General features: G+C 33.3%; 13 protein-coding genes across 13 annotated transcripts, besides 2 other annotated features; 6 read left to right on the top strand and 7 right to left on the bottom strand.

The window, feature by feature from the left end:
- Positions 1-3,964: part of a mobile genetic element that runs on past the window's edge.
- Positions 1-16,459: part of a mobile genetic element that runs on past both edges of the window.
- On the bottom strand, positions 286-546 carry TVAGG3_0614820 (uncharacterized protein; the record flags this gene model as incomplete). The annotated part of the gene is made up of 1 exon (XM_051240136.1): positions 286-546. One exon carries the CDS (start codon positions 544-546, stop codon positions 286-288), a length of 261 nt encoding a protein of 86 aa, XP_051086723.1.
- Positions 2,326-2,628, top strand: TVAGG3_0614810 (uncharacterized protein; the record flags this gene model as incomplete). The annotated part of the gene is made up of 1 exon (XM_051240135.1): positions 2,326-2,628. One exon carries the CDS (start codon positions 2,326-2,328, stop codon positions 2,626-2,628), a length of 303 nt encoding a protein of 100 aa, XP_051086722.1.
- Positions 2,659-3,129, top strand: TVAGG3_0614800 (repellent protein 1 family; the record flags this gene model as incomplete). Its single annotated transcript, XM_051240134.1, has 1 exon — positions 2,659-3,129. The coding sequence occupies one exon, from the start codon at positions 2,659-2,661 to the stop codon at positions 3,127-3,129; it is 471 nt and encodes a 156-aa protein (XP_051086721.1).
- Positions 3,178-3,414, top strand: TVAGG3_0614790 (uncharacterized protein; the record flags this gene model as incomplete). The annotated part of the gene is made up of 1 exon (XM_051240133.1): positions 3,178-3,414. One exon carries the CDS (start codon positions 3,178-3,180, stop codon positions 3,412-3,414), a length of 237 nt encoding a protein of 78 aa, XP_051086720.1.
- TVAGG3_0614770 (organellar and viral DNA polymerase type B) lies at positions 4,384-4,713 on the bottom strand (the record flags this gene model as incomplete). The annotated part of the gene is made up of 1 exon (XM_051240132.1): positions 4,384-4,713. A coding segment is annotated over one exon (330 nt), but the record flags the coding sequence as incomplete, so codon positions are not given.
- TVAGG3_0614760 (uncharacterized protein) lies at positions 4,803-5,276 on the top strand (the record flags this gene model as incomplete). The annotated part of the gene is made up of 1 exon (XM_051240131.1): positions 4,803-5,276. One exon carries the CDS (start codon positions 4,803-4,805, stop codon positions 5,274-5,276), a length of 474 nt encoding a protein of 157 aa, XP_051086718.1.
- Positions 5,884-6,391, bottom strand: TVAGG3_0614750 (KilA, N-terminal/APSES-type HTH, DNA-binding family; the record flags this gene model as incomplete). The annotated part of the gene is made up of 1 exon (XM_051240130.1): positions 5,884-6,391. A coding segment is annotated over one exon (508 nt), but the record flags the coding sequence as incomplete, so codon positions are not given.
- Positions 6,736-7,056, bottom strand: TVAGG3_0614740 (organellar and viral DNA polymerase type B; the record flags this gene model as incomplete). Its single annotated transcript, XM_051240129.1, has 1 exon — positions 6,736-7,056. One exon carries the CDS (start codon positions 7,054-7,056, stop codon positions 6,736-6,738), a length of 321 nt encoding a protein of 106 aa, XP_051086716.1.
- On the bottom strand, positions 7,349-7,674 carry TVAGG3_0614730 (organellar and viral DNA polymerase type B; the record flags this gene model as incomplete). The annotated part of the gene is made up of 1 exon (XM_051240128.1): positions 7,349-7,674. A coding segment is annotated over one exon (326 nt), but the record flags the coding sequence as incomplete, so codon positions are not given.
- On the bottom strand, positions 8,183-8,845 carry TVAGG3_0614720 (uncharacterized protein; the record flags this gene model as incomplete). Its single annotated transcript, XM_051240127.1, has 1 exon — positions 8,183-8,845. One exon carries the CDS (start codon positions 8,843-8,845, stop codon positions 8,183-8,185), a length of 663 nt encoding a protein of 220 aa, XP_051086714.1.
- On the bottom strand, positions 9,060-10,145 carry TVAGG3_0614710 (integrase core domain containing protein family; the record flags this gene model as incomplete). Its single annotated transcript, XM_051240126.1, has 1 exon — positions 9,060-10,145. The coding sequence occupies one exon, from the start codon at positions 10,143-10,145 to the stop codon at positions 9,060-9,062; it is 1,086 nt and encodes a 361-aa protein (XP_051086713.1).
- Positions 14,051-14,487, top strand: TVAGG3_0614700 (Prim-pol domain family; the record flags this gene model as incomplete). Its single annotated transcript, XM_051240125.1, has 1 exon — positions 14,051-14,487. A coding segment is annotated over one exon (437 nt), but the record flags the coding sequence as incomplete, so codon positions are not given.
- Positions 14,510-16,363, top strand: TVAGG3_0614690 (uncharacterized protein; the record flags this gene model as incomplete). The annotated part of the gene is made up of 1 exon (XM_051240124.1): positions 14,510-16,363. One exon carries the CDS (start codon positions 14,510-14,512, stop codon positions 16,361-16,363), a length of 1,854 nt encoding a protein of 617 aa, XP_051086711.1.

The following is a 16,459-nucleotide window of genomic DNA, read 5'->3' as shown; positions in this document are numbered from 1 at the left end:
TTGTATCGTCTTTAAAGTATTTGTATATGTGAATGTTTTGGGCGCTTAAAGACTGTTCGTCATTTTCTATCTCGACTTGAAGTATAAAGTCAACCTTTCTGAAAGCACGTGTTATATACATAGATGTTATGCCAATGTACTTCTCTTCATTTATGTTCACAATCCAGTCTGTTGGAAACTTAAACGTTACTCTGTTCCCTTTATTTTGACGTCAGGGTTTTCACTACTGAACGCAACAGATAAAGGTATTTGTCTATACATTTAGTTCCAATAAAAATAAACCATTTACTCTTTCTTTGCTTCAGCTTCTTTAGCTTTTGCTTCAGCTTCTTCTCTAGCTTTCTTCGCCAGCAAACGTGGGTTCTTTTGTCTTCCAGCAGCTAATGCAGCAAGTTGTTTTTCACTAAGTTTTCTCTTTGGTCTCTCTGGCTTTTGTTCTTGTTTTTGTTCCTTCAGTTCGGATAAAATTTGCTCACGAATTTCTTTCTTCAATGCTTCAACATCTATGACCCCTTGGGTCTTGTCCGTAGGGCTTGTCTGAGTCATTTGACTGCAGATAAAAAACAAAATTAAAACTTTAACCGATGTAAAATGAGCTTGTCAAAATCAGAGCGAGAGTCTATTATATTAAATGACGCAAGAGGAATACAACATCCTTTCTATTACGTAAGTCAGAGTAAAGATGGTAAAATATACGTAAGAAAAAGAAAGGTTCCATTAGCGAATGCAGAAAGCGACAACATTAAGGTGCATGGCAAGGGTGAAGTCCACGAAGCCCATATAAAACCTTCTGTTCAAAACTGAAAAGTCAATAGAACCAGAAGAAAAGAAGCCAGATGTACTTTCAATAACGAACCAAGAGCTTATTGCAAAGTTCGTGAATTTCATTGAAAAACAAACCGAGTCAAAGAACCCTGACCCACCAGTGAAAGAAGTTGAGACAAAAGAGAATGTACAGTTCATTGAAAATGTCAAGAAACAACTTCCACCACGAATGCCAAGAAGAAGAGTGAGAATAATGAAGTAAATAGATATTTTTATCTGAAGTAAATACATGCAGAACGAACAGCTAAACGAATTTACTCCAGCAGAGCATATTCATCAGATTCGCTCATATTTCGATATCATAGACAATGCAGTTCAAATTGGTGACACTAATAGAAAATATTCTGACGCAAAGATTCCATCACAACCTGGAACTGCTAAAGATAACACATGGGTAACATTCAATCTCTCACCTCCTGGTGAAAATATGTTGACCTTTACAATACATTCATTACGTATAAAATGGAAGGTCAATTTATTGTAGATAAAGAAATTGGTTCAGGTTCCAATAAAACAAACCCACCAGGATTTTGGATTGGTTTCGATGACGCTTTCTATGCAGTTGCTGGATATCAAATCCTTGCAAATGGTCGTATCGTATATTCTCAAGACAACGCAAGAGAAGAAGCATATATAACTTCAAACTCACAAACTACCGAACAAATAAAGAAAGTAGATGTTTTCTCAAAGACTCGACATGAAGATGTATGGAGTCATTCGGGAACATGCAGAACAGGACAAATTGTTAGTGGTCCAATTACAGCAGGAAAATCATTTGATTTTAAGCTTCGTTTAAGAATTCCTGTTAGAAGATTCCTTCCATTAGAAGCTATTCGATTTATTCCAGCTTTTGCAGGAAACATTCAGCTTAAAGTAAAGTTCAGTAGCGACGCCTTACAATGCACATCTATATCTGTAAATGATATCATTGCTTTCAATCCAACTCTTAAAGTTGCATTTGCTTCAGATTCAAATCCACCGACAAATAAATTTTGTTCCATGGAATGAACCATTCACTATGATAACGAAGGCAGTAGAAGCTAGTGGAACAGTTACTATTACAACTGTAACCCAGCAACTATTTCGAACAAAGATGGATTTTAATGAATGTTTCATTCATCCAAAGTCATTTTCTTTAGACCCTAACATTTATACAGAACTTGTAGAACATTATACAAACGAGGCTTTATGTTTTCCTGTTAAAGTTATGGATTGGATTCCTATGGACGGTTCATTCTCAAAGATACAGATAGTTCAAGTGCAACATTTACAGCAGCTTATACGCCTATTAATGTTAAAAGTATTTGGGCACTATTTAGAAAGAAAGACAACTATTATGTTAATTTTGAGAACCCTAAGTTTAAATATCTTCAGCTTTCCATGGGAGCTTATGGAAATATGCCTGCAGAACCTGAAAAATCATATGGACCTGTATTTTATGAAATGGTTGCGAACGCCTGCAATACAAACAATGATATGATTGGATTTAATGAAGATGTTATGAGGTCATTGGTGGATGATGGTAGTGTGGAACATAAATGGGATAGCTATGACAACACACATTTCTTATGTGGTTTTCCAACAGAAGTGGACTTTTGCTTCCAGCAAGGTCAAACATCTACTGCTCCAATAACATACAAATTGTCTGTTAAAGGACCTATTGAACTAGCAACTGAAAACGTACCAAAGCCACTTATTGGATTTATGAGGGATTGTTGCTTTGCCATACAAGTAAGACAGTCAGGCATACCAATAATAAGACTTGACGACTATAACTTAGCAGCTGACGACAGTGAGGAATAAAGGATGAACGTTTATTTTTAAAGCTTATAAATGAGTTCTTCATCAAGCTCTCGTGAACCTTCACCATCTATGAAACAAACTTTACCAAACGATTATGGAGCACCTATTGAATATTTCTTACGAGCTGCACAATGGCAAAGAGCAGTCTCACCAAGGTTAGGTGTTCCACCAGCTCCTGGCAAAAATAGCATTTGGTCAAGTCCTTATATAAAATATGGTCTCCCACTAGGTTTGCTAGCTACAGCAGGAGCAGTTATGATGTTGAAAAGAAATAAAGCAAATGTTGTAAATAATACTGAAGTAGTTGAAGTTAAACAAACTCCAACACCTTCGCCAAAACCAACGTTAAAACCAACACCTTCACAAGCAAAACCTTCAATGACTCCTGAACCTATGGAAGTACAAACTCCTATTCAAAAGTCAACTCCTAAACCGACTCCAACATTTAAACCAGAACCTACTCCTCAAATAAATCGTAAAACTCCTGCGTTTCCTTACTGAAAAAATAACGTTATTTTTATTTTATTTGAACATTTTATTTAGAGTAAAATGACAAATAAAGTCACTGAAGCAATGAAACAAAAGTTTTTGGTAGAATACATTAAATCAGGAACTATTCCAGAAGGTTTTTACATTCATACTATGAAGGATGGTAGAGTTCAGTTTAGAAAGATAAAGCAACCATTAGATAGAGAAGGAATTTTGAGAAAGATTAAACTTCATGAGGACAACATTGCTGAACTTAAGAAGAAGTTAGAAGAGTTGGAGAAAGGAAGAGAGTTATAAAGCAATGAATTCAACAGGGTGAAAAAGCAGGTGAAAAAAGAGGTGAGATCTCACCACTTCACCTAAATTTATTTTTGTGCTATGTTTTCATACGTGTGAGGGTGGTGATATCATTTATTTTTAAGTTTATTTTTTATTTTTACTGAAAATTTTTATTTGGATGTAAATGACAGAACAAAAGCAACTCATTCGAATTCCACAGTATAACAAACATACATTTAAACATTTATTCTTCCTTCCTGAGCATAACATGTTCTTTCAAATACATCCGAGACCAGTTGACTTTTCATTGACTGTGTATAAAGATAGAAATAGTTATATCATTAAACCATACGATGACGAAGGTAAGTTATGTAAATTGTACGTTAAGAAGTTAGAGAAAGTTTATGGCTTCAAGTATGACTACAATAGGGTTAACACTGATGATGAAGATATTGAGGAAAATTTATGAGAACATTAGTGAAGTCGTTAGTGAGAACGATAGTGAGAACGTTTATTTTTTACATTAGTGAGTTCGTTAGTGAAGTGAAGTGGTTGGCGGCTTTGTAAAGTGTCAAATTCACAAGTATTGGGTAAGGTGGAACGCAGTGCCACAGTACCCAACTTAACCATACTAACTCCATCCATCTCTGTTGTGAGTTTATTTTAATTTTCTCTAAGAGTCTCATGAAAACCTTACCGAAATGTTTGTGTAAGTAGTCTCTGTTTGGTTCATCTAAAGCTTCGATGTTAAAGTCAATGAGTCTATTGCCTGACTTCACATTTCTCTTCCTATTTTCTTCATCTTTCTTTAACCATCTCTCACCTTCTTTGGTTTGTCGTCAATGGAAGACGAATGACATCGTTAGCTTTGCGAACTTGTTCTATAGCACTTTTAAACATCTCTCTTCTCTGTTGTTTCAGTGTGTCGTCTCTTCTTCTTGTTTCACCGACGTTTGAGTTCATAAGTTCAAACATCTCTTGACGAACATCATGCGAAAGAGCTTTACGAGTATGACCAACGTTTGCATTTGTTATGTCAAACATTTCTCTTCTTACTTCATGTGGTACTGAACGTCTATGATATAAGTCAATAGCAATGTCATTTAAAGGAAATGCTCTTGCATGGACTTCGTCCTCGCCGCGTTGCGGCTTTATGAACTCATGAATTCTATCATAAGTTATTTCACCATTGTAGTCTTTAATGAAGTCAGCGAGTGCTTTTTTGTTTGTTGCGTAATGCTTTGCAACATCTATGTTAGCTTCTGTAAGAAGTTGTTTTATTTCCGAGTGTTCTAACTTAGACAACTTCCGATACATCTTTAGTAGGAAATAAAAAAATTTTTTTGAAAAAATTAGATTAGATTTTTTTAAGTTATTTTTCAAAATAATTTAATATTTTTATTTTAATGAAACACATGCAAGATTGCAAGTTCTTTTCATACAATGCTCTCGCTACTGCCATCAAGAATGAGTTCAATGGTGCTTCAAATGTTAATGTTATCTTTAACAAGAAGTTTGTGAAAGAATCTAAGTTTGGTCAGTATGTCAGACCATTAGCTATCGTCATTGACCGCAAACGTTATACTTCACAAAAGTTAGCAGTAGTTTTGAAACAAAAGAGTTTCTTCGTGAATGTCAAAGATACACACTATACTGTTATAAAGAACTCTAACATTGACTTCTTCAGTATTGCTTTAAATCTTTCCGAACAGAAAGAATATAAGAAAGGTGAAACAAATGTGAAATATTATCCTTCATCTCTGAAAACAATAACGAACAAAGATGTTATACAAAAGTTCTTACCAAAGGTTGAAGAAGCTTCTATTGACATTGACGAAGGAAGTGAAATGGTTGAAGAAATTGACCCTGACGTCATTTAAGCAAAAATATATTTTGGTTAGTCTTCATATCGATATTTTACAACAATTCCCCAATGTATAAACTTTTCATACGCTTTTTCATAAGCTTTATATACCTTCAGAAATTTTGCATAATCTTTAGAAGCATTTAGATATTGTTTAAATGCTTTGTATGTCTTCAGAAATTTTGCATAATCTTTTACATGTTGTTCGTTCTCTTCTTCTGTCATGAGTTCCGAATATTCTAAATTCATGTTCTTTCATATGAGATAAAATTTTATAAAAAAATAAAATTAGCTTAGATTTTTTTATTCTTCCTCTTTGAAGTTATCGAAATATTCTGTTATTTTTTCCTTCAGTAATGTTAAGTCTTCTTTGAATGTAAGTATTGTGCAACCTTTGATATCATAGTGTGTTTGAGGAAGAGTATTTTTGACAATTTCCTTTATTTGCTCATTCGGTGTCATTGAAATCGGTAAGTTTTCACGATAGAACCAGTTTCTGTCAGATTTATATATCTTAGCTAAGTCATAAAAGCTCTTGTTGTTTCTTCTCACTAAATGCAACATAACCATATCTTTATCTTCTTCATTTTCCATCTCTTCAGTATATATCATATACTTATAACTCTTTTCCTTTCCTTTTGGTACTGAACGCGGTATTCTTTTCTGTATGCTTTTGTCTTTGGATTCAATGACTTCATCTTTTGCATGAAGTTTCTTTTCCATCTCTCCGCTTTCTGCTTTATATAGTTCATCTAACATCATGAAAATATAACAAGCATAACGAGGTGAAGCCCACATTGCTACAGCGTTTACTAAAAGTCTATGAACATAATAACCTTTCAAACCAGGAGCCAAATTCTTGCGATTTTCGTACGGAATCTCTTCTCTCGGTTTTCCGAGGGAAGCAATCATATGAGGAAATTCTTCTAAAAGTTCTTTTGTCTGTTGGTTTTCAAACCAATGATATGCTTGCTTTGTAGAACGAAGAGCATTCATTATACTTTGCATTTGGTACATATCGTCTTTGACCGAACGAATGAGACGTAACTGTTTGTTATACTGTATGTACTCGTATTCTTCATTTATGGCTTCATGAACGATAGCAATTGTTGTGTTCTCTGATGTTGACATTACTGTCTTTACATACAAAATAAAAAATTCGAAAAAATAAAAACTAACTTTATTTTTTCTGTCTTAATGAAATTCATTATTTTTGTGCTGAATTCAATAAAAATATATTTTAGGGTAGATGGTTAGATCTAACCCGATATCTAACCTCATTTCTACCCCAGTTATTTTATAAACGTTTCACATGGTAAACGTTATTTTTGGAATTTTGTGAAAACTCAACGGTTTGACACATGCCCTAAAAATTATTTTACTCAGAATTTTGTTGATGAATTCAATAAAAATATATTTTAGGGTAGATGGTTAGATCTAACCCGATTTTTACCCTCATTTCTACCCCAGTTATTTTATAAACGTTTCACATGATATACGTTATGAATTCGTGAAATTTTAAATATTTTTGTAGCTTCTATTTCTTCAGTTAATATATCAAAAATTTTAACGATACCGAAAGTTTCTTTATACTTCTTCTTGACATCAGATAAAAGGAAATCATCGGCTGTGGGATAGTTTTTATTCAGAAATTCTAACATGTTCATTTTATTTTCTGCCGGTTTCTCTGCTTCTTTCTTTAAGTCAGCATAGTCGTTTCGCATACGTTCTATCTCTTTTACTGAATAGTTATATTTCCTCATTGCTGCTTTACATTTCGAACATTGCGGATTCATTTTTGCGTTATATTCTGAAACCTTACCTGCTAAAATAACTAAAGCGTCAATGGTTTTCTTTAAATCTGAAGCAGTTGGTTTTATCTGTTCATTCCATACCTTACCTCTTCTATCTTTATCTCTTATCTGCCATACACATTTTGCAACTAATGAAACAAAGTTGTCGTATGTCTTAAACTCCCCCGATTTATAAATATCTGAAATGTTTTTATAAATCATGTCGCAATCTTTGTCCATAACTTTATGGTTGCAATGATATCCTAGAAACTCATAGTTTACTTTACGTATGAACTTCTTTATTTCTGCAGAATCACTAACTTTAAATTCAATTTCATCGAATTCAGGAATAGTGAGTTTTTGTTGTTGGATTTCAGGCAATTTAGGTAAATGGTCTATGATATCTTGCATGTCATAAAGATATTCTCCATTTTCTTCATCCTGTGCGGTACAGTCTAAATTACTTGTTAAAAGTTCCTGCTTAATTTTTTGTATTTCTGTTTCGAAAGTAAATGAAGAAGGAATGAAGCTTTTCATCTCTACTAACATAGATGTTGGATTCATGACTAACGAGTTTGGTGCTGTTGTTTGAATTGTTGTCGTGCCGATTGTTGAAATCATATCTTTTATACAAAATAAAAAAAAAATAAATAAAAATAAAACTAACTTTATTTTTTCTGTCTTAAGGAAATTCATGAAAATTCAAGACCTTTGGGTCTCGCCGCTTAGCGGTTGAGGGTAGAAATGAGGTTAGATATCGGGTTAGATCTAACCATCTACCCTAAACATTATTTTTGCTGAATTCAGCAACAAAATGAACGAGGTCAGGATGTATGTAAATACCTTTGAATTCATTTATAACGCCCTTAGTAAGCTCATAAAATGCTTGTTTTGAGGTTGAGCCACTTTTGGCTCGACCGTATTCTTTCATCCAAAACTCAAGAATTTCCTGCATGAATTTTCATGAATTTTATATATTAATGTTTTCGTACCTGTTGTCTAAATGTCATGTTGTCATCATTTTTTAAAGAAGTTAATTAACCTGGTGACATGGTGACGTGGTGACACCTAAAAACCATTAACGATAAAATATATTTTTGGTCGTTTATGACAAAAATAAATGGTTCATTTACTCACAATATTTTTGTACAAAACGACCCCAAACTTTTAACTTCTTTTCTGCAGCTTCTAATGCTATCTTAGCGAGTTCATATTCTCTAAATTCTCTCTTTAAATCTTCTTGTTCCCATTGGTCTAGTTCGTATGGAGAATCTCTATAACCATAACATATCTCACGTTCATGTTCTAATTGTTTTTCATGCATTTTTCTAACTTCTTCTTCAAACAAATGTTTTGCATTCTCTACTGTATCTTCGAGTTCTTCTTCATCTAACTTCTCATGAACTTTCTTGTCTATGGAGTCCATAATTTTTCCAACTGCTATGCAATATTTTGGAGAAGCCCACATTGCTATATAGTTTATAAGTCTTGGGTCTACATACGTTCCTCTAACCTGTTTGATTTCATCAGGAATTCCTGCATGAATTTTGTATAAAAAGCAACAGTCCGAATTCCGGCGGTTGCTATATTCTTCACAAAATGCCTTATAATACTCTTTCCAGGACTTATTTTCCAACAACTTTCTAAAGTCTTTCCTAAACTGCTGACACATATTTGTTGCATTAATGTAACCATCCTTGTCTCTACGTAAGACTTCAATACCGTTATAAGTGCCTTTTGTGAATGTTTCGCCATTATATTTGTTAGTGAATGTTTTTGCTTCGACTGACATTTCTGTTCTTACATACAAAATAAAAAAATAAATAAAAATAAAACTAACTTTATTTTTTCTGTCTTAAGGAAATTCATGAGGGTAGAAATGAGGTTAGAAATCGGGTTAGATCTAACCATCTACCCTAAACATTATTTTTGGTGTAAATAAATGGTACCATTAATGATATCATGACTGTTCTCGTTCATGTCTGATTTACATCTAATGAAAAAGTTTAGAAGAATTTTCTTATTCTTTCTGGCTTATTTTTATCCTTCCAGTACTCCCGCTCTAATGGTCCCAGATGAGTTGGTTTAGATTCTCTCAAGTTCTTAGATGGTATAACATCTTCAACGCCTCCTTCATATCTTACTTTATAAGTGTCATCGTTTATGTTATAGCCAAGTATTTCAATAACCACTCCTCGCTTTGCTTCGTCAATGGTTTCAGCAAGTTTGCCATTACTACTTTCAACTAATTTATGTCGAGGATAAAATGCAATGGAGTCGTCAGCAGCTTTTATAAGATATCCATTACCTTGCGTAGAGTCTACGATATAATAATTTCGACTTAACCTTAAACGTTTCTTTGTCAACGGTTTGTCGTCAAGAACTACACGAACTTTTGTTCCAGGAATGAGGGTAAATTGTGTTGAATTTCTGATATTTTGTGTTTGACTTCGTTTCTTTTGTATATACTTTTCTTCTTGTTGTCGTGTCATTGAATTTGGTGTATGTCCTGTTGTAGAATGTGTTGAGGAATTATATACTTCGAGAAAATGTTTCATTGTTTCTTCGGTAAAGTCTCGCTCTTGGTTTAAATCTCTGAGCGTTCTTATGAAGCGGTTTATGATGCCGAGTATGTTATGGTTATGGTCTTCAGTAGTGTAGTGAGTTATGTTATGCTTAATGAGAAAATCTGTGATTTCATTGCTGAGGTATGCACCGTCTTGGTCTGATGTTAAAGTACTTGGGTTATGTTCTGCTACAAACTTTTGTAAAACTCTTAACACTTCACGAGTTCCTTTATTTTTCATTGGATATGCAAAAGCTTTACGAGTGTTAACATTAATGAAAATCAAAAATGGTTTATGACCTCCTTTTCTGCTTTGAATGAGAGTGTCAAATTGGTATGCGTCAGGAGTGTTGGAGTAAATTGGTAAAAAGTAGTCGTAAGGGTTTATTTTTGTTTGATGTACAACATTTTTGTCAAAGAACTTTTTAACTTCAGCTCTGTTAGTAAATCCCCAACTCTTTGCAGCTTCATTGAACTTCTTAAATGACCTCCATGGATGTTGTTCGAATACTTCTTTTAAACTCATTTATGTAAAAATAAAGATTTTATTCAAGACGGTAAGCCTGCAAAGCAGGCTCAAGCGCGTTCATTAAACGCGGTACCATGCGAATACAGTCATAAATGGTGGCATATAATCTTCACCCGAGCCTGTTGGATTTGTTGTGAAAGTATGGACATGATTTCCTCCTGGTTCAGTTGGTCGAAAAGTCTTTTTTGCTGAATTGTTATAAGATGGAGATAAAACATCATTGCCAGCTTTATAGTCTGAGTTGTATAATGGGTGGTCTCTTAATGAGTGGCTATGGTCGCCAGAAAAGTTTGTAGTTCCTGGATGAGTGTGCGCAGGTAAGTTTGCTTCAGTAATTTTCTTCGAACCTCCTGTTTGCTTTGAAGAGTTAGCACAGTATAAGAATTTGTCTACAATCTGCTGCCATGTACCAAAACCTAAAACACTTGCTGGATTTGTTGAGTTCATTGACGTATAAATAGAACCAACAGGATATAATGTTTGAAGTATTTCAGTCTTTAATGTTTGAAGCTCTGTTTTGTCGGCTTTCTTATCATATAAATCTTGAGCAGTGAATTTAACATTATTTTCATCATCCATGACATAAACATTTTTACAGCTAATGTCTTTCTTCGTTGTTATGTTTTCATTCGATGTTAAACCTTGTGGAAAGTTAGGAGGTTTATAATATAATGCATCCCCACCAGTTCCGCCAACCGTTCCTTCAATACTTTCTATAGCAACAGTTGAGAAGGAGTTATGTATATGTTCTTTATCTGCTTTTTTATCTAACATTGCTGGTATTTCATATGTTTCAAAGTTTCTGACATGTCCTTCAATGTTCATACATTTGTTATTTAAGGAGTTTAGTGTATCTTTTACGCTTGTACTTGGATTCTCTAAAGGTGCACTTGAACCAAGGGTATAGTTCAATATTATGTCGTCTGCTCTAACAGTAGTGAAGGATTCATGTGTATGGTTCTTGTCAGCTTTACTATTTAATGTAGCTTGAAGTTCATTTATATCGGAGATATTGTGTTTATGAGATTTCAAAACTTTGTTCGTTGTGTCAAGTTCATCTTTGTCAGCTTTACTTTTAATAGCATCTTCAAAAGTTATTTTTGCCTTAACTCTCAATGTAAATCTTGGTTCAACTAATACACCGTTAACAAAGAAATACGAAGCATATATTTCATCGTTATAACCAAATGCTTCTTGTGCTTTACCTGTGTCATACTGTACAGTACAGTGTATGTCATAACCTTTAGCACGAATGTATTTATATCTTCTTTCATTAACATCTTCAGTGCTTATTTGTTCATCCTGTATTAAATATCCGTGGTAGTCCGTTATAATTTGTTCGTCTGAACTTATATAATGAACATGGTTTTTATCTGCTTTTTCGGCTAATTTCTCTTCTATCTCATTTATTTCAAGTTCATGCCTACCACTACCTCCTTCAGAAGTATTTTTCTTCAGCTCTTGAAGAACATCCACTTCACCATCTTCGGTGTCAATAATGAGACTTTGCGTTAAAACTTTTCCTGTCTTAATGGATGCTTGTAAAACTTCTTCTTCACCATGTTCGGGGTCATGGTCGTCATCATATCTTGTGAAATCAGAGATGTTGTCATACATTAAGCATATCTGTCTCAAAAGTTCTGCTATTTGAAACTGGAACGAAAGATATACAGAACTTTCATCATCTCCTAAAGTCAAGTCTGCTTTCTTAAGTATTTCTTGAATGTATGCAATGAGAACAGAGTACCTTGGAAAATATTCGAACAATATTTCATTAGCTGTTGGTTTTGGTGGTTCTTCTGGAGTTTCTGTTGTTTCAGTTCCTTCTGTAGGTTCTGTTGGAGTTTCTGCATCTCTTGACTTCAATGCTCTTGCTCTCAAAGACCTAAATGTTAGAGCACCAGGTTTTACAAAGGACTTTATAAATGCTTTAATAGTTCCTGGTAAGTTATTGTTAGCATTAAGTAAGTTCCTTATGCTTCCATCATGTACGTCCATAGCACTATGTAAAAAATCTATACTTTTCTTGTAGTCAGCAATAGACTGACTGTGATTTTTTAAAGATTTGTCAATACCTTTAAGCCAATCTTCATGCATGTCTGATACTGAGCCAAGAATATCATTTGCTTCCTTTAGTGTATTTTGTGCTTCTCGTAAAGTATCCAATCCCGTACGTGCATTGTTTGCTATACGTCTTACAGTATCTATTTGACTCCTTGTTTCTTGCATCCAACCAGATAAAGTTTTAATAGTATCCGAACCATTTGAAATGAAGTTCAAAGCATTTTTAACGTCATCTAAAGCTTCTTCACCAAGTACTGCCCATATCTTTCCGATTTGGTATTGAAGAACTCCATATGAAGCAGCTGTTAAACCAGTATTTATAAGGTTCCATATCCATGATTTAGCAGTTTTTCCATCCTTTCCATCTTCACCATCCAAACCGTTTTCGCCTTGAGGTCCTTGTATTCCTTGTATTCCTTGTATTCCTTGTGGTCCTTGAGCTCCAGTGTCACCATTCTCTCCTTTCAGTTCATCTTTATGTTCGTTATAATATTCTAATGTCATAAGGTGTACATCATTACTGCTACCAGCAACACCGAGAATTTGTTTCTCATTCATGACTAAATTCTTTAAGCATTTAATGTTGTCGTCAAATCGAAAGCTCTTTAACAATTCAATGAGAACATTTAATACTTTCACTAATGAGGCATCTACTGTAGAATTTATATATTGCACCGTTCCATCATTTATGATGGGAACCTTGCTTGTTGTAATGAATGGGTCATAAGTGTTAAAAGTATCGAAATCAATGACTTTTTTAGTTTTTCCATCGTCAATGACTAAATTGTTACCTTCCACTGTTAAAGTTGAGTTTTCATTTACTAGTTCATGTGCTCTTCTTGCTTCATTTGTTTCATACGCATATGCAGCAATAGTCATATTTTAATGAGAATAAAATGTTGTTCTATTTACAAAGTACAGACCCGAATGAATACGGAATAGTAAAACTACAAACAAACTTAGGTCTTCAGAATGAAGCGCTTGCTTTCAGAGTTGTTGACTTCAATACTATCGCAACTTTTGTCATAACAGATGAAACAGATTTCATAGAGATTGAAATAGATGACAAAAAAGTGTTGTAACATTTCCTAACAAAGCCGAGTACAGAATAGATAAAATTGTTGGAGTCATAGATACTCTCATAAATGAAGAAACTATTGACAACATAGATGTCGAACTCTCTTCTGATGGAACATTGAAGTTCAGCAGCGAGAAAGAGTTTAAGATAACACGAATGAGTCATAGAGTTCAATTGCTTCTGGAAGCATACCATATGACATTTCCTTTGAAAAGTGTTGACAAAACGATTGAGATGAAATCTGTTCCATACGTATGATATTTTATCGTTAATGGTTTTTAGGTTATTCAATAATTAATTATTTTTGAATAACTGAAGGTGTCACCACGTCACCATGTGTCACCAGGTTAATTAACTTCTCTTAAAAATGATGACAACATGACATTTTGACATCAGTCCAGGAAATAAATTTTATCGTTTATGTTTACGTTAATGTTTCGTAAATGTTTTCATGAATGTTTTCAGTGTCACCACGTCACCATGTGTCACCAGGTTAATTAACTTCTCTTAAAAATGATGACAACATGACATTTTGACATCAGTCCAGGAAATAAATTTTATCGTTTATGTTTACGTTAATGTTTCGTAAATGTTTTCATGAATGTTTTCAGTGTCACCACGTCACCATGTGTCACCAGGTTAATTAACTTCTCTTAAAAATGATGACAACATGACATTTTGACATCAGTCCAGGAAATTTGATGCAGTCCAAAAATAAAGTTATTTTAAAATTATTTTTATTTTTTTTATTCCTATATAAATGACAGCAACAAACAACAACAGCAACTTTATCGTTTCTGATGAAAATATCATTGATTCATTAGCTGAGGAATTAGTTGTGACAGAAACTAAAACCCTCAACGAAAGAATTGGTGAAAACAAGATTGATTTACATAACTACCTCAAACACGATGGAGGAAGAGGAAGGAAAACTGGTATGGCTTTATTAGTAAATAAAATTTCAAATTTAACGATTATAGATGTTGATATCAATAAATCATACAATGATGAACTTAAAGAAACAGTTAGAAAAGATATTTTATCAAAACTTTCGGATAAAGATGTTATCGTTAAAACCGCTTCAGGAGGTCTTCACATTTATTGTAACACTAATTTCTTCTATTCAGTTTCGAACAGAATGATTAAATGCTATTCCTGCAATGATTACGATATTGATATCATGACTTCTATGGATGATTCAAAGCGTTCATTAATGGTTATGGCTGATTCAAGAGTTCGCAAGAATGCAACAGAACCAATCAATACATACTCATTCATTCGTGGAAGTTACGATTCAACATTAACTAGAACAGTGAATGATATATTAAATGATTTGAATATTAAGGTAAGAGTTGAACAGAAGAACGAAGAAATAAAGACTATCATGAATGAAAACAAAGATGTAAACATTGACGATAAACTTGCCCAGAGCATAGTTGATGGCATCAGTGATTTTGAAGTACATAATGACGGTGGAAACATGAATTTAGAAAAAGAAGTTACATTATTCACACTGTTTCAAGCAATTAATTCGTTACCTAATCATTTAATTAATGAAGCATACGATAACGTTTATAACTTCTGCAATTTAACTGAAAATGCAAAAAGTAATTTTGAAAAAGCACGTAGTAGATATGCACATTTAATGACTTCTCCATTTGTTTTGGTGAAGATTCTAAAACTATATCAAAAGGAATATTATGTTGAATATGTTTTGCCTTTATTACGTAAGCCAAAAATAACATTTGATATAAAACTTGATGATTCATTCTTGATAACAGATATTAGACGCAAGGCTGAAAATCATCAGTATAAAAACAGTTCTGAAGTAATTGAGGATTTATCACGTGTAATCCGTTTTGTAGATTGTGGAAACAAATACTTCATTCAGAAAGATTACAACATACACGACAAAATGAATCAAATATCATTCGTTCTTCAATCAAACATGAAAGAGTCACTCAAAATGATTAAATTATTTAAAGAAGAAGGTAAAACCATAACAGCATGGGACGTACTATTAAATCAATTGTCTTCATTAACCGTTAAGGGTGTTTGCTTTAAATCTGATTCTCCAGATGTTTTCTCAACGTTTCAAGGTTATAAATACAACGTTCTCGAAAAGCCTGATTACTCAAAAATTGAAATGTTTATGAATTTCATTAAAGAAGCCATTTGTGATAATAATGATGAAGTGTATAAATACCTTCTCGGCTGGATTGCATCAATGATTCAACATCCTGGAATCAAGAATGAAACAGCAATTATTTTGAAAGGACTTCAGGGAACAGGTAAAAACAGATTTACAGACATTATTTCTGAACTTCTCGCCGGTTATTCATGTAAAAACATTACCGAAATAAGTGAGCTAACAGGTAATTTCAATTCAGTAGTTGAGAATAAAATGTTTCTTGTACTTAATGAACTCAAGAATGTAGGTGAAGATAGACTCGCAAACTTCAACGCTTTGAAATCAATTATTACGGATAATCAAATAAGAATTAATGAAAAGAATCAACCCAGAAGAACTGCTCAGAATGTTGCAAACTTCATTTTGGTAACTAATAACGTTTACCCTGTCAAAATTGAAGTTGGAGACAGAAGATACGTAGTTTTAAGAGTTAATGGTAAATTCAAGGGTCAATTTGATTACTTCAAGAATTTAATGGATTCATGCACTAAGGAATTTTATGATAATTTACTGACGTATTTTATGCAATATGACCTTTCATCATTTAATGTACGAATCATACCGATGACTGAAGCCAAACAAGATTTAATAGAATTATCAACAAATCCTTTAGATGAATGGATAAATACACATTATGATGAATTGTGTGCAGGTATGACGTGTAAAAATGCTCTATGCTGCAAACCATCAGACATGAAAGACAAAAACTTTCAAATGAGCATTAAAGATAAATATGAAAGGAAACAGAGAAGAATAGATGGTAAACAAACATGGTGTTATGTTTTGAAAGAAGAAATGAAAGGATTATATAAACAGGTTGAACCAAACGATAATGAGGATTCATTTACTGACGATGAAATACCTGTAAATGAAGCTTTATAAAGTATGATTGGAATTTATTTTTGCATTAATCCTGCTGTGATGTCAAAATGTCATGTTGTCAGTAATTTTAAGAGAAGTTAATTAACCTGGTGACAC

The sequence above is a fragment of the Trichomonas vaginalis genome, chromosome III (genome assembly GCF_026262505.1).
Source record: "Trichomonas vaginalis G3 chromosome III, whole genome shotgun sequence".
NCBI classification, from domain to species: domain Eukaryota; phylum Parabasalia; order Trichomonadida; family Trichomonadidae; genus Trichomonas; species Trichomonas vaginalis.
The sequence above is the reverse complement of the archived record's forward strand: the minus strand, read 5'-3'. Positions and strand labels throughout refer to the sequence as shown.